Source organism: Silene latifolia, chromosome 4 (assembly GCF_048544455.1).
Source record: "Silene latifolia isolate original U9 population chromosome 4, ASM4854445v1, whole genome shotgun sequence".
NCBI classification, from domain to species: domain Eukaryota; kingdom Viridiplantae; phylum Streptophyta; class Magnoliopsida; order Caryophyllales; family Caryophyllaceae; genus Silene; species Silene latifolia.
The window spans coordinates 18,679,581-18,703,133 of NC_133529.1; the positions used below are offsets into that span (position 1 = coordinate 18,679,581).

The window sequence follows — 23,553 nt, forward strand, 5'->3', positions numbered from 1 at the left end:
GTTGTCGTGGAAATTAGAATTACCAGAAGTCCAAGAGTTCCCGTTATCATTTTATCTATTTCCCACACTTAACCATCACCTGAAAATTTCACCCAAAAAAACTCGGAAAATCACACTTAAACAAAATTAGGGTTTTTGATTAATTCAAGAACAACAACAAATCACACCATGATTTCAGATTCAATCATCAATGTATCAATTCCTAATGCTCCCAAAGATTTCGGCAAGAAGAAACGAGTAATTTTCTCTCCTTTTATTTTGTGCATTTCTATGTTTTGATCTTCATATTCATGCATGCTGCAATTGTATGAATCATGATATGAATTGAATTGTAATTTGTGTTTAATTTGTTGAATAGGCGAATCGGTCGGCGAAATTGAAACAATGTAAGCTTGATGCTCGTCGAGAGCAGTGGCTTTCGCAAGGTACTTATTTGCGTTCTCTGATACGATATAATTGTCCCAATCATTTGTTTACGTTTGATTAAAATAGTTATCGGACAGAATAGAAGAGTAACCATTTGACTGGGACGGAGGGAGTATTTCTTTTGATTCTTGGAATCGATTTTAGGAAGTCGATTGCATTTATATTTCATATTGAGCGGTGTATCGAGTTTTGTACTATCAGAAATGAATTTGGTTGATTCTTACAATCATATATGAATATGAATTCTTTTGATTCTTGTGAATTTTCCAATTGAGTAAATATTTACGAGTAAGCGTAATCATAGTATTATCACAAATGAATCTGGTTGATTGATTGATTGTTGTTGTAATGACATGCGTATATGATATGTTTATGTTTTAACAGTGAGGAATAAGGGACCGAAAGAGAAAGGGAGTGGCAATGGGGAGTTAAATGGGCCGATGATTGAGACGAGGAAGGGGAAGGGGAAGGGGAAGGAGCCGTGTTGTGAGGGAGTGGAGGTGAGGAATGTGAGCGTTGAGGTGGTACACAACCATGACAGTGATTCAGAGGAGTCGTCAGTTGTGAATAGTCCGACGAGCAGTGTAAACAATTCCGGAAATAACTATGCTGGGAGTAGTGGGAACAGTACTAGTAGCAGCAGCAGCAGTAGGGGCAATTTGAGTTTTGGCAGTGGGGGATACTGTTCAAGCAGTACAACGGAAGAGGAGGAAGGTGGTGGGGATGAATTTGGGGGTGATGATGGATGCTTGGATGATTGGGAGGCGGTGGCTGACGCTTTGGTCGGTCCCAAGGCTAATGACAAGTGGGGTAACGATGCTGATCATTGTCTTGATGAAGAAACTAAGTCTATTTTGGACCCCGATTCAGAGAAAGTGAGAATTTTTAGCAGTGGTGGACTGAACAGCAAAGCATGGAGATCGGATGATGCCTTCAGGCCTCAAAACCTTCCGAACTTGTCCAAACAACGAAGTTTTCCTGCCAAATCAGAGAGCCTATATTGTCACAGTTCGAATCCTTGGGGTTGTAAGATGCCTCCTCCTGTGCCAACGTCGTGCCCTATATGCTGTGAAGATTTGGATTTGACAGACTCGAGTTTTCTCCCCTGTCCTTGTGGGTTCCGTTTGTGTCTTTTCTGTCACAAGCGGATTCTTGAGGAGGATGCTCGTTGTCCCGGGTGCAGGAAGACTTATACTTCTGAAGTAGCCGAGAAAGAGACTGTATCTGTTGGTAGTCTAACAACTCGATTGGCTCGCTCATGTAGCATGTTTTCAAAGGTTTAATAGAGAATAATGTCTATTTTTGTGTGAAGCTTGTGTATGGTGGATTACTCGTTTGACTATGTATGCCTATCAGTGTTTTGTTGATCTAGCCTGATTCTAATAGGTAGACGGGGGTATCAGTTTGTGGTCGTAAGAACCAGTGTCACAGAGCAGACTTTAGTAAGTATGAGTCCGGTTCAAATATTTCTGGTCCTTTTCTGATTGTAAAGGAACTTTTTACTGGTATGTGAATAGATAAGTGGTACAGAAATAGATACATTGACTTCAGTATGACTCTTCGGTTCGCTCTCTCTTTTTTGTGTTATTTCATAATTGTTGTTTATTTAAGCATATTAGATACTGGATTTAATTGCTGTTTAACTAAAAAAGCAGGAAGTCTCAAGTTCATTTTCTGTATATTACTGTGCTGGATATCTATATGCCCTGTTTCATTTTACAGGTTATTCAACCTTTTCTTACGAATGTAGCAATGTTTTATGATGGCTGATGCAGTCGTCACTTTCATGAACTCCATTTGTACCAGTACGTTTTCTGATGGCCGGTGCTGCTCGTACTATATGGACTGTTCTACACCTGGCTACCTGCAAATAGTGATAAAATCACTTTCTTTCATCAGGATATGGTGTCCACAATTTGTCTGTGATTATGAGAAAATGAGAGCCTTAGAGCTATTTATTGAGCAAACCAGAGTGTAAGATGACGATATTCACGGCAAAACTATGATTTTCCCGAGATATATCCTCGCTTTTAACTGAGGACTTTGGGCGTGTACCTGCTTTTTCAGTGAGACAAGATGGACGAGATTGATAGCAAACAATTTGAGCAAGTTTATGTCATATGATTTATATTATATCTATGAAGACATGTGATTCAGACATGCTACATTATAGTGCGTTTGGGGTTGCTGTGACTTACATTTACTGTGGCATGGCAAAATATATTGACAAGCCTAAAAATTTATATGTTTGCTACCTGGAAGACAAGCCTTGTAATCTGTTGACCCTTGCTCATTTTGTGGAACCGTGGAAGAGTGAGTTAAGAAGTTACAGATCTCCGATCCATGCTCTGCTTACCTAAGATACACAGTTGCTCTCAGCTGGTGGAGAGTTCATATGGAAATATCTGGTTGGTGCTAATTTACACGTGACTGCTTGAAGCTTTCTTTGCATTCCATTGCTGTGAAACTCGGTAAATTTTCTAATGCAATACGCTTGTAAAAGTCTGTCTTGTCCCTTTGTCCTTGCTATACTGCTTTTGTAGGCTTGAATTCTGTAGATATTCGTGTTTCTTGTGCTGTTAAATTTAAGTCGCCACTTTTTTTAACCTTTGATATTTTGTTTGCCCCTTCATATCTACCTTGCTTTTTGCTTAATCCTGGTTTATTTTTCCCCTTTCTTTGTTTGCACGCATATGCCAGATTTTCAGGGTTAAAGTTGCATATTTTATACCTTGAGAGTTCAGATTACAGTATATTTTATTAGGGTAGGGTGTTGATTTTACTAAGTTACTCTGGTTGCTACTAATGGACTATAGAGTGTTTGTTATCTTTATGCTTTTAATACACTACAACTTTTGCTAATTTTCATTTGCGGAGTCTCCTTGTGAGCTTTATGTTTATCATCAGAAACTTGTATGTTTTAATGTTGGGCACACGAGGCACAACTGCTGCAGCTGCCTAAATCATTGCAAGTGGTATTTGTTATGTTTTCTCTCCTCAGTAGAAGACATTTGTCATGGCATACATTTATCTGCTTGTGATAACTCAGTTACTGGGTGTTTTGTATCGGAACTGTTGATCTTCTGGTCCATTGATGATGCCTCAAAGGCTCAAACCCTCGGAGTATTGTACTATCACACCACAGTAATAAGACTAGTAACTCACTATTTCAATCAGCTAAAGATGGGTAGTGACCGTGTAATTGTACTTGCTGTCGTAGTAAGAAAAGCGTTATATGCTATATTAAGGATTGTTGTGTTTTTCACACTGTGGATGGTTGATGCTTTGTGGCCTGTGGTTACATTTAGGAATACAGTATTTGGTTACTTGAGAGCTTCAGGTTTATATCCCAGTTGCTTGCAGGCTGCAGGCGACTGCCTTTAATTTTCTCCCTTTTGTGTTTTCCCCCCTTTTTATTTTAAAAAGGTTCGTAAGGGGGTTATTTTCAGCAATGACAGCCCTTTATTCAAATCTGTTTGCATTTGGTGTTTGGTATGCTTTGAGCAGGTGATTGTTGTCTCCATTGATTGCTAAATTGTGCTTTGAAAGTCACTTAGCGCTTCATTTACAACTTAATATCTGCAACAATGAGCGTTATCATGGCATTGCCTTTGCCTTTTTGAATATCTTTTCGTGTTGGATATCATTTTGATTAACTTGTGGTATCCTGCGGTAATATATAGCTTGGTGTTCAGTGTGTTGCAGAAAGCGCTAAGGCGAGAATTAGCACACAACTCATCTTTCGTATGACTTTTAGTGGCATAAAGATAGTTTCTATTTCAACTGATTTATCAAACATGCAGTTCTTTTCACATTACTTGCTCATTAATAAGTAAAGATGAATTAGAGCTTTACAATACTACCGATCTCCACTTAAAACTGGTTGTACTAAAACTAAATTCTAGATACACGTCTATCTTACTTATGTCTGCCTGACAAACACCGGGGAATCCTTGTGGAAAAGATCTTTGATGCAAGAAACTGATCTATGCTGGATGGGTAGCATATTCCACCACTGGGTAAATGTGGTTCCATCCAAGAAAACGTCTTTACCCAGCAACCGGTTTTCTGCCCATAATGATACTTTTCTTTCCAATATGATAATCCTCTGCATAACATCTTCAGAGAACTGTTTGTTACAGGTATGAATGCTGAGCTCCTCAACCTCAGCCCAGAAGCATGATTCTGGTAGCGGGTCAGGCTTCATTTTCAACCCGTGTTCCAGCCATCTCTGTGTATGTCTGTAGCGTGTTGGTCGGGCGTTATCCATGTATGGGCCTGTGTCCTCGTTCATCAAATGTCCATAGTAGTTGGCAATATCCAGAGGCTCAACTAGGCGCCTATACCTGGTACCTATCTCAATCCACTCTTTCTGCCCTTCAAACTCGTCAGGTAACTCATTCCTGTTCATCATTTCGATTATCTCGTCCCAGCTGCCTGCTAGTTTCAGTCTCTCTATATTATTGTTGAAGTCTTCAGTGTGCTTTTGCAGCTTGAATGCATCATAGTAGCCTACTTTCCGATCCTCACAATTGGCTTGATATCTTTCCAACATATTGAGCCTTCCTTCGATTTCGATCTTGTTGCTGGTGATGTTATTGTAGTTTCTTGCTCTCTGTATCTCTAATTCCCCGGCTGCTCGAAGACACAATCTAGCTCTTGCACTCTGGAAATATTGTTGGTGCACAAATTAGCAAGTACTAGAAGTTATTTAAGAGTGATATTTTATTGGAATTTAAGACCAATTTCGATATGGATGGGTTTTACACCCTTGTCATGCATACTACCTGCATTAACAAGACCTGTCAAATGGGTCATTCGAGTCGAATACGGGGTCAAGAGTCAAGACAGGTCGGGCGGGTCAGTCTAGATATAAACGTATAATGCGCACTTCAGTTTGGGTCAGACAGATTCTGGTCATTTCGGATACTATCGGGGATGGATCACCTCGGGCCGCTCTGTGTTAGCGGATTCCGCTAACCCCTTAGCGTACCTGAATTGATTTGAGTGTATTCTATCATGGCAGTTGCTTAAAATCATTACAACACTCTTATAGGAGCCTATAACATATCAAATTTTATAAAGGTGATCATAGAGGGTTTAGAATTCACCAGGCCTAGATTATTCAAGGCAGTGTTGATAGTTAAGATCTGACTTTCCCCCATGTCTTCTGATAAGGGCAATGCTTCTAAATGCTCTAGGTAAGCTACAGTCTCCATTCCGTTGCTTCCGAGTAAGAGTAATTCATGCTCGTACAACAAATGATCTTTTAAGCCCTTTGGCGCCATGTTTGCCCACTCCGCTTGAGAAGTTACTTGAAGACTGTAAAAAAGAATTTGGAGAATTGCATCTGGGTTTTCTACCATGACAAATTTCCCATTGCCAGAGCAGAAAACGTAGGTCCCGAAAGGCCGGTAAGGACTTAACTCAATGAAATTAGCCAGGTTTTCCAAGAGCGGGTTTGTACACCCCATGAATTTGCAGGCTTCATGACTGGTAACTGAAGAGGCGCTCCTTATTACTGTCAGAAACAATCGCGAAGCTTCAGGATTTGCTGCAATAGCATCACTCGAGTAAAATGGAGATTTCGGGTTGAAGTAGTTGAGAATAGTGCTCAATTCTCGCTCAATAGCAGAGAGCGGAGCAAGAGAAATCCGGGGTATGATGTCATATTTCATGACAAAATGCGTAAAATGCTGGTAATAATGTTGTCGTTTTAGAGAATGGCCGAAAATTCTATCACCAACAAGAGGAGATCCAAAGGTTACACAATGAGGTGGTAAATTGCTCAAGTTTTTCTGATTTCTGATTTCCAGGTACCAAAGAGTTGCAAAAATGGCTATTGGTCCACCAGAAGAATGTCCTGTGAACACTATTTGCTTATTCTCTGTTGCAGCCTTCTCCACCTGAGATGAGAACCATGGTTTCAGAATTCAGACATTCAGTAACATTGGTCGAGTCTAGGCACAGCAATGTTACACTCGTCAGAGGTACGTAACTTTACTCTTTTATCGTAAAATAAAAAGAAGTGCAAATAGTTTATTGCGACATTTTTTTTCCGTCCAGTCTAATTCAAGCTATGCTTTCGTCTTGATGTATTTTGCATATATATTGAGTGATAATGAAATTATTTGCAAAGGAATTAAATAGAAGACAATTGAGTACCTCATTTATGAATGATGTATTTGCCAAAAGTGCTTCGAATTTCCTAAGAAACCCTTGGTTTACAGATGCAGCTTTATTCCAGCCTATAGTTTTGAGAGAAGGGAAAATATTCAGATTGATCTTGGCTAATCCAAAAGGCTCATGGGTACACCAGTCACCCAAATCCCATGAACCTGAAAACCCAAATATGATCTCTGACGACGATGAGCTCCCAGCCTGCTCACATATGTATTGCTCAGTAGGAGATAATTTATGAGCTTTCATGGCTATGGTACAAGCTCTACTTATCACCTCCTCACTTAACCCTATTTTCACATTTATCATTCCCTCTGCCATGTTTAAAGAGTTATGATAAGTCGATAACTTATTGTGAGACTACCGAGTACTTACTTATACAACCCAAGTCGCCAAATAAGTAATTGGCGACGATCTTTTGTGTTTTTGAAAGAATTGGCCGAAGAGGGAAAAGAGGAGTGAAACCATCTAAGGGGTTGTTTGGACCAGTTCCGTACGAAAATTTGTTTTTTTCGAATTTGTTTTGTAGAAAGGGTGTGAAGTTTGTATTAGTGGAATATTCCAATTAAGCTGTGGTTTTAAGCAGAATAATGATGGAGTAAAACGTGTTTTTGCAAGAGAATTCTTGATTTGTTGTTGACATTGACTTGAGACTTGAAAGGTGACTTTTATTCATTGAACATCTAAAATTGAGCTAGTCTTGCATAAGACGGTACTATCCGTCTTATGCTTAAAAGGCGGGACAATATCAACCTACATGGTATATAAGACAATTTTTTTACCTTTTCTAATACATTCTGTTTTTATCCTATTCATCCCATATGGATATTGGACCAATGTTGCTTAAGACGGTAGTTTTAAACAAGAATTTGTGCTGAAAATTCTGATTGGAGTAATTTTGTATGGTAGACATTTCTTTGTCATCTACCTACCCACCTCGTACTAGACTTGTTACGTGTTAAGCTTTTGTTGGTCGGCTAAATGAAAGTTGTGGTCCATATTCAGCTTGACTTTGCATTATTCAGCTTGACCTTCAATCTACGTTATTCCTACCCATTCAAGATGACATAGAGTTACTATTTTTCGTCCCGATCATTTGTTTACATATTATTCCCTCCATTAATTTATCTGATATACTCCTTCCTATTTTATATTTTCTTCTTCTTTTCTTTTTACACAAGAAATAAAAAAGTGAATTTGGACCACATAAAACGCACTATCCCACATGCCATTAAATTTGGGCCACACACAGAGGCGATTCTAGGATTCAGTGGACGGGGGTGTGAAAAATTAACGAAATTAGGGAAGTTGCGGAAATATGCTTATATAATGAGAAATCTGGTTCTAACATAATAATTTCTTGTGTGTTTGGGAAAAATATACACAACACAAATGGTAAAAAAAAACATTGAATAGAAAATGTTTACTAGAAGTATTGAACCCATGACCTTGAACAAGGAAAAACTACACACAACCACTAGACCAACAAAATTAATATGTCTCTTAATTACACAAAATTATACTTATTTTTTAACAAAGGGGTGCGGGTGCATCCCCTGCACCCGAGAAAAAGGAACATACATCGGATGTACTACCACCAACTTTTTTTGTTTTTGAGCATATATGTATATCTTTTGAGCTTATTACCTCTTACTTTATTTGGTTTTGAGCATATGTATATTTTTTTGAGCTTATTAAAATTTATAAGTTAGATTTTAATTTTTTTTCCTTCAAAACTCAAATTTTACTAAATTTATATGTAATATTTTTGAGTTTTATTGTAATTTTTTAGAGTTTAATGTTTAAGTGAATAAACTCAGAAACTTTATAGTAAAACTCATAATTTTTAAAACAAAACTCAAATTTTTTATTAAAATGCTCGGAAACTATTGAATTGGTGGTAGTACATCAGATGTATAGTCCACCTACTGCCTGCACCCCCTCCATAATCGCCACTGGCCACACATATCATCCCGAAAAAGGAAATAGGAAAGAAAACCCAAATAACCGAATAAGGAAATATGAGGGAATATATGTCATTTTCACATTTCGAGACATTTACTTCTGTTTTCAATATCTTCCAAAATATATGAGCTAATAATATGAAACGTATACTTTTATGTAAGCAAATTTCATGACGAATCTAACGATATAATTTTTATAATTTTTTTAGAGTATTTTTTTAATATAATTGAAAGTCAAAGGCTTTTCTCGTAAAATGAAAATGTCATATATAAAGTAATGGAGAGAGTATATTTTTTTGTCTTATTTATTTGTTTACCTTTATTAGAAATGCTTATAATGAGAAATTTGATCCTCTACTTCTACTATTGTCTACTTATCATTCAATAACAAGGACTACAATGGTGCATTTTTCTCCTTAGTTTGTCAAAAGTAAAGATAAATAAAAGACCGAAACTGAGAGACTATTTACTAGTAGTGACTAGAGGTGGCAATCGGGTCACTCGGGTCGGTTACGGGTAGTCGGGCCAAAGCGGGTCGGGTCATATCGGGTTCGGGTTGTGACGGGTTAGCGACGGGTCGGGTCGGTTACGGTTCATGTCAGGTTATCTTCGGGTCGGGTCATCAGCGGGTGGCAAGTCGGGTCGGGTCAGTATCGGGTCAGATTATAAACATATATTTTCTCTTATATATTTAGTTTTAGATAGGTAAATTTATGTTCAAACAACGTGTAGGTATATTAATTGTAATTTTAAGTGAAAATAATTAAGATTAATGTCAATTTGGTCTTATTTACACCATTATTAAGCTAATTCATTATCGGGTCATCTATCGGGTTGAGTCAATATCGGGTCACGGGTCGGGTCGGGTCGGTTCAGGTCGGGTTCAGGTTGGAAAAAATAAGGATGTTATCGGTTATTGGGTCGGGTCGGTTCGGTTCGGTTTCGGGTCGCCTAATTTTCGGGTTGTAACGGATCGGGTTTCGGGCGGGGCGGGTCAGGTCAGCTTTTGCCAGCTCTAGTAGTGACTAGTGAGGAATGTGTTATTGTTAAATGAGAGATATGTGTTTTGTGTAATTTGTGTGTTGCCTTTCATTGATAATCGTGGCCTTTAAATACAAATTACATGAGATAATAGGGATAATAAACCCTAGCGTAACTGGGCCTTATAATACGGCCTTACATGAGCCTAATACGGCCTAATACCCCCCTCAAACTGGAGCGTGGGGATCAAGAACGCCAAGTTTGCGAAGAAGAGCATCAAATTGGGCGGAGCCAAGAGCTTTAGTGAATATATCAGCCACTTGGGACCGTGTATCAACATGGGAAGTAGTAACCAAACCATCATTTATGGCATCGCGAATGTAGTGGCAATCAACTTCGATATGTTTCGTGCGCTCATGAAAAACGGGATTTTGAGCAATATGAAGAGCCGACTGATTGTCACAGAACAAGTGCATAGGCTTTGGGACAGAAACACCCAAGCTGGATAGAAGACCAACGAGCCACTTTAATTCGCACAAGACATTGGCCATGGATCTATACTCGGCTTCCGAGGAGGAAAGAGACACGGTATGTTGTTTCTTAGTCTTCCAAGAGAGAGGCGAATCACCAAGAAAAACAACCCAACCTGAGACGGAACGACGAGTGATAGGACATCCAGCATAATCAGAGTCACACCAACCAGAAATAGCAAGAGAATTATTGGCTTTTAACAATATCCCTTGACCCGGTCGACCCTTTAAATAGCGTACCACGCGAAGAGCATCATCCATATGCTCTTTTCGAGGCTGATGAAGAAATTGAGACAAGGAGTGCACCGCATAAGAAAGATCGGGACGTGTCACGACAAGATAAACGAGACGACCCACAATACGACGGTAGGACTCCACATCCTTAAGGAACTCACCTGAAGCACGGCCCAACTGATGGTGTTGTTCTAGAGGTGTGGCGGCAGGTTTAGCACCAAGTAGTCCAGCTTCGGAAATGATATCGAGAGCATACTTGCGTTGGTTGAGAAAAATACCTTCGGAATTTCGGGCAACTTCAATACCCAAAAAATATTTTAGGGGACCCAAATCTTTCATATGAAAGCAGAGATTAAGGTAACCTTTAAAAGAGATAATAGCCGCAGAATCATTACCGGCGATAACGAGGTCATCCACGTAAACTAAGACATGAATGCATACCTTTCCCGTCACGTAGCTAAACAAGGAGTAGTCGGAATAAGATTGCACAAACCCATACTCACGTAATGCCGCGCCAAGTTTGGCGAACCAACATCGCGTTGCTTGTCGTAACCCATATAAGGATTTCCGCAATCGACACACCTTGCCTTCGTGACCCTTGCTAAAACCCGGGGGCAGTCGCATATTGACTTCCTCAGACAAATCACCATGTAAAAAGGCGTTATGCACATCCATCTGATGAAGTTCCCATTTACGAATGGCCGCAACAGCTAGAAAAGCTCGTATCGTCCCCATTTTTACAACAGGAGCAAATGTTTCACTAAAATCAATGCCTTGAACTTGATGATTCCCAAATATAACTAGACGAGCTTTATACCGTTCAATCGCACCGTCTGACTTATATTTGATTTTGTAAACCCACCGACAACCGAGTGCCTTTTTATGAGCCGGCAAGTCACATAACTCCCACGTATTATTCTTTTCGAGGGCGTCAATTTCATCTTGCATAGCTTTACACCATTGTGGATTAGAAATAGCAACACGGAAAGAAGGAGGCTCAATTCCTTCCGTAATCGCAGCTAGAAAATGACGATGAGCAGGCGAAAATTTATTACAATTAATGTAATTAGCTAAGGCATAAGACGTACCAGAGGAAGAGGAAGGAGATGAAGATGAGCTATCGGGAGAGGACGGTGGTGTGGTGGGATCTGCAGCGGAGCCAACCAAAAAATCACGAAGTCGACTAAACGGAATTTTAATTCGACGGCCACGACCCATATCATCACCCGTCGAAGTGTCAGCCCCCGTACCCGTGTCTTCAACGGGTCCCTCGGTACCTGTATCCACTACCCCATCAGTTTCATTCGGAGCATGCCCCGTAGTGGCATCCGGAGCCGGCCCGTCAGGCTGAACAAACCCTCCATCCTCGGTACTAGGATCAGGCCCGTCATTTGGAGAATGAGGAGCAGGCCCGTCATCCGTATCACTGTGCATTTCATCAATATGGGGAGTATTCGAGAAAGAAAGACCCGTAGCATTGTCATTAGTGGCATGTGGATTAGTGGCTTCATAAGGGAAGGATTGTTCATAAAAATAAACATCGCGAGACACGAAAATTTTACCGGTCTCTAGATCAAAGACTTTCCAACCCTTTTTATTATACGGATATCCAACAAAGACACACTTATGACTCCGTTTAGCAAATTTATCTCCCTTAGTGTGTTGATTATGAACAAAACACAAGCACCCAAACACTCGAAAATTATCATACGATGGAGGTTTGTTAAATAAAAGTTCATATGGGGTTTTATTGTGGAGAAGGATAGATGGAGTACGATTGATAAGATATGCCGCGGTTAAAACACACTCACCCCAAAAAGAAATAGGAAGATGGGCTTGAAATAGCAAGGCTCTAGCAACATTCAATATGTGACGATGTTTGCGCTCCACCCGCCCATTTTGTTGAGGTGTACCAACACAAGATGTTTGAAAAAGAATACCATGTGTGGTAAAATAGTCGGCCATTTTATTAAATTTGCTACCATTATCCGACCGGACCATTTTAACACGTTTTGAAAATTGTGTGTCAACCATGGCTAAGAAATTCGTGAAAGTGGAGGTAACTTCCGTCTTATCAAAAAGCAAATAAACCCACACAGCCCGGGAAAAATTATCAACAATAGTCAAAAAATACTTAGCACCACAAGAAGAGGGTGTTCGATAGGGACCCCACAAATCACAATGTATTAAAGAAAAAATGTCTGACGATTTATTATCGCTTAAATGAAAGCTATGTCGACTTTGTTTGGCTTGATGACAAACATCACACGGGGAATTAATAATAGAATTGAACTTGCTAACTTGTGGAAGTAAATGAACCACTTTATTAGAGGGATGTCCCAATCGCTTGTGCCATAAATCAAAAGAATCGGCGGCACTCACCACATAAACTGAAGCTGGCCGTCCCACCACACGAAGAAGATAGAGTCCGTCCTTTAGCTCACCGGCTCCAATCCTCGTCCTCAAAGAAGGGCCCTGAATGTGACATGAAGAGTTAGTAAAAGTAAATTCACAACCAGTAGCCTCAACATATTGTGAGACGGAAAGTAAATTGCAAGTGAGACTTGGGACATAAAGAACATGCGTAAGAGACAAAGAGTCAGATAACCAAACCGTCCCGGCTACAGTGGCCGTAACAGTATGTCCGTTTGGCAGATTTATGGGACACGACGGTATGGAATAAGTGTTTGTCAACCAAGTTATGTCTCCTGTAACATGACGGGAAGCCCCCGTATCGATAATCCAGTCCAAGTACATACCAGAAAGGCGATCACCAGTGGAGGAGGACGGTCCAGAAATAGCAGCATTGACACGGGCAGAAGTAGACGCGGCAGAACCAGTAGCAGTGCGGACTCGCGCTTTAAACTCTTCAATGGTGCGAGGACGATCACCCCACCACTCCGGGAACTTCTGAGTCCGTATAAAACAGGGCCGTCGATTCATGCCCAGTACCGGTACAGTGCGAGCAAGTTAATTTACGACGTTCGAGGCGCTCAAGGTCTCTAAGTGCACGCCAATCAGTAACGGGTGCAGTAGGTTTAGATGGAGTTCTGACGACATAAGCAGCCAGCTCAGTGGGTTCATTAAGAGTACTAGTACCGCCTAATTGTAAGCGCTCTTCTTGCAATGTTAATTGAAAAGCACGATTAAGGGTAGGAAGGGGATCAAGCGATAATAACTGAGAACGTAAATTACCGTACATGGACCGATCTAAGCCCATGAGAAACTTATGAAGGCGCTCAGAATCTTGTCGCGCAAGTGCACTTTTACCGATACCGCAAGTACAACGACCACAGGAACAAGCAAAAGGCGGCTCATGATTGGCAAGAGAATCCCAAAGAACCTTTAAATTGCCAAAGTAGGAAGTGACAGTCATACCTTTATCTTGTTTGCAGTCATGAAGGTCGGACTTAAGAGCGTGAATTTTCGAACCATCAACCGTCGAAAAACGTTCAGCCAGATCATCCCACAAAGAACGAGCATCTTCGAAGTAAGAGATACAACTTTTGATAGACGGATCGAGAGTACGCATTATCCATTGAACAATGGTACAATGAATGACTTCCCATTGCCCTAGGAGAACCGTATCAGTCGGTTTATCAATAGTCCCGTCGCAAAAGCCAAATTTTCGCCTAGCTTTAAGCGACATCTTCATAGAACGGCTCCATTCGTCATAGTTATCGGAACTCAGTTTAATGTCAGTGATAACAAGACTAGGGATATCATGACTCCCAAGATAGAAAGGAGACAAGATCTCGATAGAGTTTTTCGAGGTTTCGGACTCTGGTTTCGTCATAGTGGACGATTTTAGGAGTCAGAAAAAAAGAACAGAGAAGGAGGCGGAAGCGTTGTTAGGTTTTCGATAGAAAACGAGAACCTGATACCATGTTAAATGAGAGATATGTGTTTTGTGTAATTAGTGTGTTGCCTTTCATTGATAATCGTGGCCTTTAAATACAAATTACATGAGATAATAGGGATAATAAACCCTAGCGTAACTGGGCCTTATAATACGGCCTTACATGAGCCTAATACGGCCTAATAGTTATTCATTCCCATTTGGATGTCATCCTACCGGTAGCCCCGAATTGAATAATCGGTCTAATATTAATCCGACTAAGACAATTTGAAAAGCAAGGTGGAAGATGCCCAAATAGCACCCAAAATGACCCATTACCAGATTTAATAATAATAGAACTAAACTTATCAATTACTGCCTCCGTCCCGGTCATTTGTTGTCCTTTTTATTTTAGGGTGTCTCAGTCAATTGTTATCCTTTCTATTTTGAGAATGAACTTGATGAGCAATTTGATCATTCACACTCCATTTGGTCCACCTGTCATTTAGTAGTTGGCTCCCTCCTCTTTCCTTGGTCTTTGTGCCAAAACCAAAGGACAACAATTGACCGCGACAGAGGGAGTATAAGTCAACTAACTTATCAATTATAAGTTGTTTAAGACGAATATAACCGTTTAAAATATTAAACGAGTGAAATAAGTGGATGAGACAAAAAGTAAATTAAATGTCTAGGAAATAACAAACTTTTATTCACCCACCTATAAAATCTACTCCCTCTCATCCAGACCAAATGTTACAGTTGCTTTATCACACTTGTCGAGGCACGTTTTGTAACGTGCATATCTTTAGTTACACATTATTAAAAATTATAAAAATTTGATATTCTTATAGCATTTATGAAGATAAATCAAACAACATCTCACATGACTATATTTTGTCTTATAGATTAAGAATAATATCAAAGATTCCCTACGACCATAAATAGTGCCAAAAAGCAACTGTAACCTTTGGTCTGGATGGGAGGGAGTAGTATTTGATCCGTTTTACATTTAAGAGACTTACGCTAAAGGATAGGCAACCCGTTTTACATTTAAAATGAAAGACCAATTGTATTATCAAAGTTTTTGAGACACGGTAATCACGCACCATGACCTAAGGATAAGATTATTAATAGTCTTGGAATAAGATTTTGGTAAGTCTTGAGATAAGACTCATTCAATACTATTAATAATCTATAAACGTCTTAATAAAATTTTAAGTTTAGTCTTTAAAATCCAAGACTCATCTTAAAACTCTACATGAATCTTGACATATTTTTAGGCTTGTCATCTAATAAATGGCTCCCTTGTGTAGATCCCCCCTCCTCCTCTCCCCATTTTTAGGGTTATCATCCAATAAAAATCTCATAAGAAAAGTGAAAAAGTAGAGTATAAGATGAATTTGACGGATAATGTATAAGTCTGAGGTAAGTCCGAAGAGTCTGAATAATAAAAAAAATAATAAAAGTAAGTGAAAAGTTGATATGAAGGAGTTTTAAAACTAATAAAAGTATGAGGTAAGTCTGAAGAGTCTGAATAATAAAAAAAATAATAAAAGTAAGTGAAAAGTTGATATGACGGAGTCTTAAAACTAATAAAAGTCTGAGGTAAGTCTGAAGAGTTTGAATAATAAAAAAATAATAAAAGTAAGTGAAAAGTTGATATGACGGTGTCTTAAAACTAATAAAAATCTTGCTAATAATCATACCCTAACTTTATACTCTCCCCTATTCCGAATAAGTGTCTCATTTGGACAATGGCACGAAAATTAAGGAATATAGTTAAAATAATGAAAATTATTGTATAGGGGTAAGAATATGAGTTAAATAATAAAAATTATTGAATATGATGGGTTATGGGTGGTTGAGGTGGTAAATAAAGAAAAGAGCTAAGGGTAGGAAAGTAAAAAACCATGTCCAAATATGGCAAATGGGACAGTTGTGTGAATAGACGGAAATGGCAAATGAAACAGTTATTTAGAATAGGAGGGAATAGACGGATCAAAATTGCTATATCACGCCCCCTGTTTTACTTGTTACGCCCCCTACTTTTTCATTTATTCCTATTTTACCGTTAGAGTATGTAACTAATTAAAGAAAAAAATATTTCTCGTTTTTTAGTTTATGATTTTCGGAGACGGGTTTTACAAAATTATAATCGGAGACGTTTTTTAAATTATTGTTTTATAATTATTTGATTTTGGTAATATCTTTTACAATAACTAATAATTGTATTATAGTAAATGATTTTTGTTGAACTTTTCATTTTTGATTTAATTATCGCTTTGTCGTAACTGAGTTTGGGGCAATTTTTAGAGTAATTAATTTAATATGTACCCGGTCTTAAAAAGACGTATTTTCCACCAACTATTGCATTTACTTAAAACTTCACTAAAAAAAAAAAATGGCCTTGTCTTGTGAATTACAAGACGCGGCCATGGTGGTGTCATGTGTTGAATTACAAGACGCGGCCATGGTGGTGTCATGTGAATTACAAGACGGTGCCATGACCATGTTGTGTGATTTACACGACAGAACCATGGGTGTGTCTTGTGGTTTACATGACAGGTCCATGACCATGTCTTGTAAGCCACATGACAGTGCCATGACCGTGTCTTGTAATTCACACGACATGTCCTTGGCCATGTCTTGTAATCCACATGACGGGTCTTTGGTTGTGTCTTGTAAGCTACATGACGAGGCCAATTTTCGTATTTTTTTAAATCGTGTTATGTGTGCCGCTAAATTTTATTTTATTTTTTAAATCTTGTAATTATTATTCTTGAAACGATATAATTTTTTCATTCATTCATTCTAGATGATTTTTTGTAACGATTTAATATCGTCTTGAATGAATGAGTACGATTTAATTTTTTATTTAATTTTGTAAAAAATCGTCTCAAAAAATCATAAAATAAAAAACTAGAAATATTTTACATAACTAAATACATAGTTTAAAGACAAAATAGGAATAAATGAAAAAATAGGGGCAAGTAAAACGGGGGTATAATATAACAAATCTCTATCCCGTCTATAATGAGAGTGGGTGAACTTTATGTTCCGTAACGTTAAAAGTGCCCAAATTCCAAAAAAGCACCAATGGTGGGTGTGTCAGTGTACCACATAGCCAGCCAACCAAAGGAAATTGTTGTGTGTCGGTATGTTAAAACCATGGCGCATGCGGTATGCATGCTGAAAAGGTCTATACGCGCGTATGTGTCACTTTATTAGAGATTGTTGGTAAAAAAGCGATTTACCCAAGTGGACTGTATATAAGAGGGTTAAGAGCATACTCTTATTAGTAGAAGAGTAAACTAAAACAAGTTTACTAACCAAATCTCAAAAACATCACTGAATTTTCCATTTAATTATGTGGGGTTACTACAAGCTTTTCGTGATAGCATTTCTTGTGCTTACTGCATCAGGTTTGCTATACTCTCCCCTATTCACTTACTTATTTAGGGATTATTAAAATACTACTCGCAAACGAATCAAAATGTAAACAACTAATGGATCTTAACTAGCTAAGCTCGTACAACAAAGTATAGAAAAAGAATTTATAAAGCATTTAGTATTATTAATAATAATTTTAAATCTTGTTTGTTAAACTGTTTTCCATGATAGTGAATCAGTGATGATTATACTTTAAGAAAATTAAATGGTTTTTTTTTTTTTTGGAAACGTATCTACTTGGAAGAGGTATCCCTACCCTTGTATAGTTGTATCCTCATTAATTATATTTCAGTATCTAAAAATTTTGCTCATGTCGTTTCCGATACTTAGATATGTACCCGTCTACTAACAAACTATTACTCACTCAGTCCCTCTTAAGTCTTATCCAATCTGATCTCCAAATATTATTTTATGAAAGATTTTTTTTTTTATATAGACGCATATGCTGATTTTTTTCGTATTTTTTTAATGTATTTATGGTCAAATTTTGTAAAAGTTAACCTCAAAAATTTAACTGATTTGAATTGAATTGGATCGGATTGGAGGGAATATAGATCGATTTATCGTTATTGAAATTAATAGCATTAAGATTTAAGAGGGCTGCCTAGGGCTAATGCTTATAGGGTCACTTTGTTTTGCAGCAATAGCAAATATAGATGAAATAACTTCATTTGAAGAAAGTGTTGAGTTGATGGAAGAATTGTTAGCAACAGAGGACAAGTGTTTTCCATCAAAGCATATTTGTTCGGGTTCTGGGCCTCCAGAACAATGCTGCTCTCGCTCTTGTGTTCCTCACCCTATTAAGAGGATTTTCGTTTGCAAGTAAACTTGTAAATAGCCCAATTCGACGTGATCTGTTTAAGGTAGCGACTTAAAACTTAAAATAAATAATAAGGATGCGAAGTGGTATGTATATTTTTGAGGTATGCAGTGACTCTAGAAAATTAAATAACGTGTATGTACGTGTTAGTAACATGTTAGCTGAAATCAAGTTATGTGGAATAAAGAGTTTGATTGACGTCGTTGGTGTTGAATTGTTGATGTGTGAAGATGTAGATCTCTATCAATGTATATATATATTGCAACTTTGCAAGTGTTATATCTTGTCTAAGCAGTGGCGGTGTTAGGATTCCCTATTAGGGGCGAAAAATCCCAGCGGAGGAGAGCGCCCGTGTTAGCTGCCTAAATCCGTCATTTTGGACAAGAAACACAAATATTTCAGGTTCCTTTGATGGGGAGTAGTCAATATTTCAGGTTCCTTTGATGGGGAGTAGTCGCTATTACGGGAGTCCATTTTTGAAATAATGGTCAAAAATAAAATATTTGTCGTTTTGGGTCGGTTTTGAAAATATTTGTCAAAATGGTGTCCACGAAGGCTCGAGATTTCTAGACCTGAAACACGTCACTACTAATGGCGTGTTTTGTGAAGGAAACACGCCATTAGTAGTGGCGTGTTTTTACCTCAACTGACTGAACTTTAAAAAAAAAAAAAAAAAAAAAAAAAATTACATAAGACACGCCATTAGGGGTGGCGTGTTTCCCCTCCGAAACCCGCCATTCCCAATGGCGTGTTTGTTTTAGTCCATTTTTTAATGAAGTTTCTTTCCGTACTCATTATAAACACGCCATTGGTAGTGGCGTGTTTTAGGTCCAGAAATCCCGAGCCTACGTGGACACCATTTTGACAAATATTTTCAAAACTGACCCAAAACGACAAATATTTTATTTTTGACCATTATTTCAGGATTCCTATTAGGGAGTATTTCATCATTGCATTTCATTTGTTTTTTTTTGTCTGAGCACATGACGGGCTATCAATGACTCAACGGAATGACATAATTATATAATAAAGGAGTAATTGATTTCCACGAGTTGTAATACCTCACCGGTCACCCAAACCTTGACCGGACGCAGTTACTCTCAATAGCTTCAATCTGTATACTTGGCCTACAAATTAACACGAGTTCTTTTTAGTGCATTTTGACCTCATTCACACGCATCTCAAAAACCTTCTTCAGAGGTCACCTGACTATTTTCAGCAAGTTTTCGGCAAGCATGCTTAAGTAACGGTGGAGTTTTTACCATAAGCTCCCAAGAAAGAAAATGTACTTTGCTGATATGAGTAATATTTTTATTCTCTTTAATCACTAGTTTTTAAGTTTTTAATGGATCTCTTCAACTAACGTGGAGTATTACACGAATAACATGACCCATGAAACTTAGTTATTTAGGGATATTTTACCTGGTATCCCTATGTTTTTTCATATTCTATGATGTAACCCTCTTTTTGAGCTAAAAAACTCCGACCGTCTATAATTCTTGGCCACTAACTCGAAAACGACAAACTAAAGATCTCGTAAAGACGATCAATTTGAAAAAAAAAAAGGTTGTTACTTTATGAACTTGTAGCTATGAGATATAGACGGTCAAAATTCATTTGGTTAAAAACATTTGACCGACTACAACTCTTGCAACAAGGTTCGAAAGTGCCAATATTTTTTTCAAATCGAAGATCTTGTAAAGGCAATCAATTTGAGAAAAAAAAAATCGTCGCGTTCCGAACTCATGACCATGAATTATAACCGGTCAAAGTTTTTTAGGCCCTGTTCTTTTGGACTTAAAGTCACCTAATTTCAGTTCACTTCAGATCATATAAGTTGATTCGATTGATTCGAGATCCTATAAGTTGATTCGATTCAGATCGATTCGTTTGATCCAAAAAAAGCAGGATAGTGGAAAAAGAGGGGTACCCCTTAATAAAATTGTGCGCAGGATTTAGCATGTCCCAAAATTGGATCATTCGACAACATCATCTTTGCGTTACTGACACAAGGTAAAATTGCTTATATATAGGTAAGATCGCGTACATCAGACTTCTCCTTACCTCCCAATTTGCTGAAACCCATTGAGCCATTGGAGTAAAATGTTATTATTATGGACAATAAATTAACGGATTTGGGACGGGTTAGTAGCTGACCAAGCCTTAACCGCGCCATCTTATCTTATGGACCGGATGAATTGGGTCCAATAAACCGGACAACCCGTGAAAACCCCGAATCCCACAAGGGTAAAATCATAATTTCCCTATAACCAAACCGCCTTTTCGTTCGTCAACGTAAATTCAAATTTCCAGTTAAACTTTCAAAATCCCTCTTTTTTGAACGCGCTTTGCAGCGCCAAAAACCCTAATTTCAACGGTCTTCAAATTCTCCCAATTCACATAAATTTTCCATCTTGGATTTCATCATTCTTTTCTGGGTTTCCTTCTAATTCTCTTCAGATTTCTTGGATTGTTTTTTTTTTTTTTTTTTTAAAACAAAGCTCTTAAGTTCATCAATGGCTTCCATGCCTCCTTCCAATTCCGAAAACGGATCATATAACCGAAAGCAAAAGTCATTGGGCCTTTTGTGCTCTAAGTAACCTTCTTTCTCATCTGGGTTTCGATTACTTTCATCAATTTTATTTACTTTATTACAGTACATAATTTCGATGTTGATTATCTTCTTAATTAATTGTTTGTGTTTACCATTTCCAGTTTCTTGAGGTTATATAACCGAGACGATGTCGATTCTATTGGTCTTGATGATGCTGCCGATAAATTAGGTACTTTCTACATCTGAATGGTTTCTTCGGTCTTTTGCTCCTAGTTTTTAATTAAATCGTTTCGATTACAAAGTTATGCCAATCTTGGAGACGGTTTTTTTTCCCCGCAGGAGTTCAGAGAAGACGGATGTACGATATCGTCAATGTCTTGGAAAGTGTTGGGGTAAAATCTCCCGCCCTTCTCTTTTTCAAAATTTTACTGGTGATTTGAGTTTTTTTTTTCTTTTTCTTGTAAAACGGTTTTACATGAGACTTAATGATGTAGCAATAAGCCAAATAATTAATAATTGATATGAAATATGCAATCGGTTTCGTAAAATTGAAGTGCTCTTTGGTTGCTGTTACTAGGTGCTAACAAAGAAAGCAAAAAATCAATACACATGGAAAGGTTACAAGGCAATTCCTCAGACTCTTGCCTTGATAAAGGTAACAATCGAACGTTTTAGATCGTTATTCTTTGGCTGAATATCTAAACTGTTAGCGGAATAATTACGCTATTAATGATGTTTTCATGATTTACTTCGTTCTTTAGGAAGAGGGTTTGAAGGAGAAATTTGTTTCTGCTGAAGAAAGAAGCCGAATAAATGTGAGGATTCTGTATGTTTGATTTTCAGTTGTCTCTTATGTTAATAACATATGGACGATTTACGAAACATGGCTTACAATTTCAGGTTCTGGATGATGCAAATGCTAATTCAAATTGTGCTTCCAGGCTTGGTAATTATTATTATTCAGAATATTTGTAGGATGTCGTGTGGTCAGCGAGTTTTGCTCATAGAAGTCGGCTTTATAGTACTATTAGAGTGAGGATTAATGTGATTTCTTGGTAATTTTGGCAGATAACAAAAGGGAGAAGTGTTTGGGGTTTATGACGCGGAATTTTATCAAGCTATTTCTTTGTTCTAATGTGAGTGAAGTTCATGTTCTTTCATTTTGTACTTGAATTGTCTTCTCATTTATCAATTTGATTTCTATGCTGCACAATTTCGGTTGCAAATGTCTGACACGATATATTTTCTTCTGTGAAGACGTATACTGTTTTTTTGCCTAAACTGAAAATGAAGTACTTAATTGACATGTGGTGTCGGACACAAGAACGCTGTGATTAATCTTGTCATTGAACTTGCAGACGGAGCAAATCACCCTCGATGATGCTGCTAAGTATTTGCTAGGGGATATTCCTGATGCAACAGTGATGCGAAGTAAGAATAATTTCATTGCATTTACTTTTGCTCTCATTGTTATTTGCTGTTTCAGTGACTTATTGTATCTTCAAACGATAATACAGCTAAAAGAAGACGGTTATATGACATTGGAAATGTTCTATGCGCTATGCAACTCATTGAAAAGGTAAGAATGTTGTCGACAAATATTCATTTGGGTGAATATAAAAGGTTTACTGATGCTGATGCATCTCGGTTTTTCTACTGTTATAAAAGTTGGATGTAATTCTATGTTCATTGTTCAGATTAATCACAGGGAGAACAACAAGGCCGCATGGAGATGGTTGCAGGTTAAGGAAATAACATTGAGCAGTGTGTCCGGGCCTCCTTTCTCCACTGAAATCAAGAAAAGGGCGTTTGGAAGCGACATCACTAACACGAGTTTTAAGAAAACCAAGATTGATTATACTCTTAAAGAAGCAGCAAAGCAGGAGAAATTAAATAATGGAAGCTATCAGTATGGTCCCTTTGCTCCTGTTTCTGTATCGAAAATAATGAAGCCCGTCCCTGTCCCTCCGTATCAAAATGAAGGTATTGTGCTAATGTCCATATATAAAGATGTCTGTCAGCTGGTTTAGCTGATATACTGAGTCACTTACATGTGAGACCATCTCAAATTAGTTTTTGGGTGACGGCTAAAGTTCTCACAGAGTAATACTCATGACTTAAGCTTGAAATATTCATCATCATCGATACTTGATAGTAATAGTATGACTAGTATTTATGATCCCGCGGTTATGGGAAAGAGCATCTAATTTGACAGATTTGGCAATTGGTTTTGCAGCTGTGCGAAGCCTGTTCGAGCATTATGTCGAAGCATGGAGATCTTGGTACTCTGAAGTAACTGCAAGAAGTTCAGTGGAGCAGGTTCCTTGAGATTTCTTCAGTTTTCCTCTAATATGAAGAAAAAAACAAGAAATACAAGAAATTAGTTCATTGAACTGAACAAAAAAAAACAAGAAATTTCGCATTGATTTGTTGTCCGGGCTTATTTGCCACTTCCCCGTCCAACCCGTTCTGTGTATTTCTTGAGGTTGTTCATGTACAGTATTATAGTCCAGCTGACTTTATTAATGGATGTTGAGCATTTGAGGCATTCAGATTTCAGGCATATTCTAAATTAT

General features: G+C 38.0%; 3 protein-coding genes and 1 long non-coding RNA gene across 4 annotated transcripts; 3 read left to right on the forward strand and 1 right to left on the reverse strand.

Moving 5' to 3' along the window:
* Window positions 1–1,997, forward strand: LOC141653159 (uncharacterized). The gene is made up of 3 exons (XM_074460837.1): window positions 1–237; window positions 359–425; window positions 811–1,997. Exons 1-3 carry the CDS (start codon window positions 169–171, stop codon window positions 1,707–1,709), a joined length of 1,035 nt encoding a protein of 344 aa, XP_074316938.1. The 5' UTR covers window positions 1–168; the 3' UTR covers window positions 1,710–1,997.
* Window positions 1,998–4,203: 2,206 nt separating this feature from the next.
* Window positions 4,204–7,206, reverse strand: LOC141653161 (protein EDS1L-like). The gene is made up of 3 exons (XM_074460838.1): window positions 6,592–7,206; window positions 5,538–6,332; window positions 4,204–5,092 (listed from the first exon to the last, which is right to left on the reverse strand). Exons 1-3 carry the CDS (start codon window positions 6,925–6,927, stop codon window positions 4,349–4,351), a joined length of 1,875 nt encoding a protein of 624 aa, XP_074316939.1. The 5' UTR covers window positions 6,928–7,206; the 3' UTR covers window positions 4,204–4,348.
* Window positions 7,207–17,439: 10,233 nt separating this feature from the next.
* Window positions 17,440–18,635, forward strand: LOC141653162 (uncharacterized). Its single transcript, XR_012547354.1, has 2 exons — window positions 17,440–17,575; window positions 18,245–18,635. It is a non-coding gene; the product is annotated as an uncharacterized LOC141653162 (long non-coding RNA).
* A 2,076-nt stretch (window positions 18,636–20,711) lies between these two features.
* On the forward strand, window positions 20,712–23,529 carry LOC141653172 (E2F transcription factor-like E2FE). The gene is made up of 11 exons (XM_074460851.1): window positions 20,712–21,019; window positions 21,139–21,206; window positions 21,317–21,369; window positions 21,555–21,632; window positions 21,739–21,792; window positions 21,878–21,923; window positions 22,046–22,113; window positions 22,336–22,408; window positions 22,495–22,556; window positions 22,675–22,960; window positions 23,214–23,529. Exons 1-11 carry the CDS (start codon window positions 20,940–20,942, stop codon window positions 23,303–23,305), a joined length of 960 nt encoding a protein of 319 aa, XP_074316952.1. The 5' UTR covers window positions 20,712–20,939; the 3' UTR covers window positions 23,306–23,529.
* Window positions 23,530–23,553: the final 24 nt, after the last annotated feature.

Excerpts from the sequence above, each read along its gene's own strand:
- LOC141653159 (XM_074460837.1), top strand. The coding sequence starts at position 169 with ATGATTTCAGATTCAATCATCAATGTATCAATTCCTAATGCTCCCAAA. Across the intron at positions 238-358 it reads ATTTCGGCAAGAAGAAACGA|GCGAATCGGTCGGCGAAATT; the intron begins GTAATTTTCTCT and ends TTTGTTGAATAG. Across the intron at positions 426-810 it reads AGAGCAGTGGCTTTCGCAAG|TGAGGAATAAGGGACCGAAA; the intron begins GTACTTATTTGC and ends ATGTTTTAACAG.
- LOC141653161 (XM_074460838.1), bottom strand. The coding sequence starts at position 6,927 with ATGGCAGAGGGAATGATAAATGTGAAAATAGGGTTAAGTGAGGAGGTG. Across the intron at positions 6,333-6,591 it reads ATACATCATTCATAAATGAG|GTGGAGAAGGCTGCAACAGA; the intron begins GTACTCAATTGT and ends TTCTCATCTCAG. Across the intron at positions 5,093-5,537 it reads CCTTGAATAATCTAGGCCTG|AGTGCAAGAGCTAGATTGTG; the intron begins GTGAATTCTAAA and ends CAATATTTCCAG.
- LOC141653172 (XM_074460851.1), top strand. The coding sequence starts at position 20,940 with ATGGCTTCCATGCCTCCTTCCAATTCCGAAAACGGATCATATAACCGA. Across the intron at positions 21,924-22,045 it reads AAATTGTGCTTCCAGGCTTG|ATAACAAAAGGGAGAAGTGT; the intron begins GTAATTATTATT and ends TAATTTTGGCAG. Across the intron at positions 22,114-22,335 it reads AGCTATTTCTTTGTTCTAAT|ACGGAGCAAATCACCCTCGA; the intron begins GTGAGTGAAGTT and ends TTGAACTTGCAG.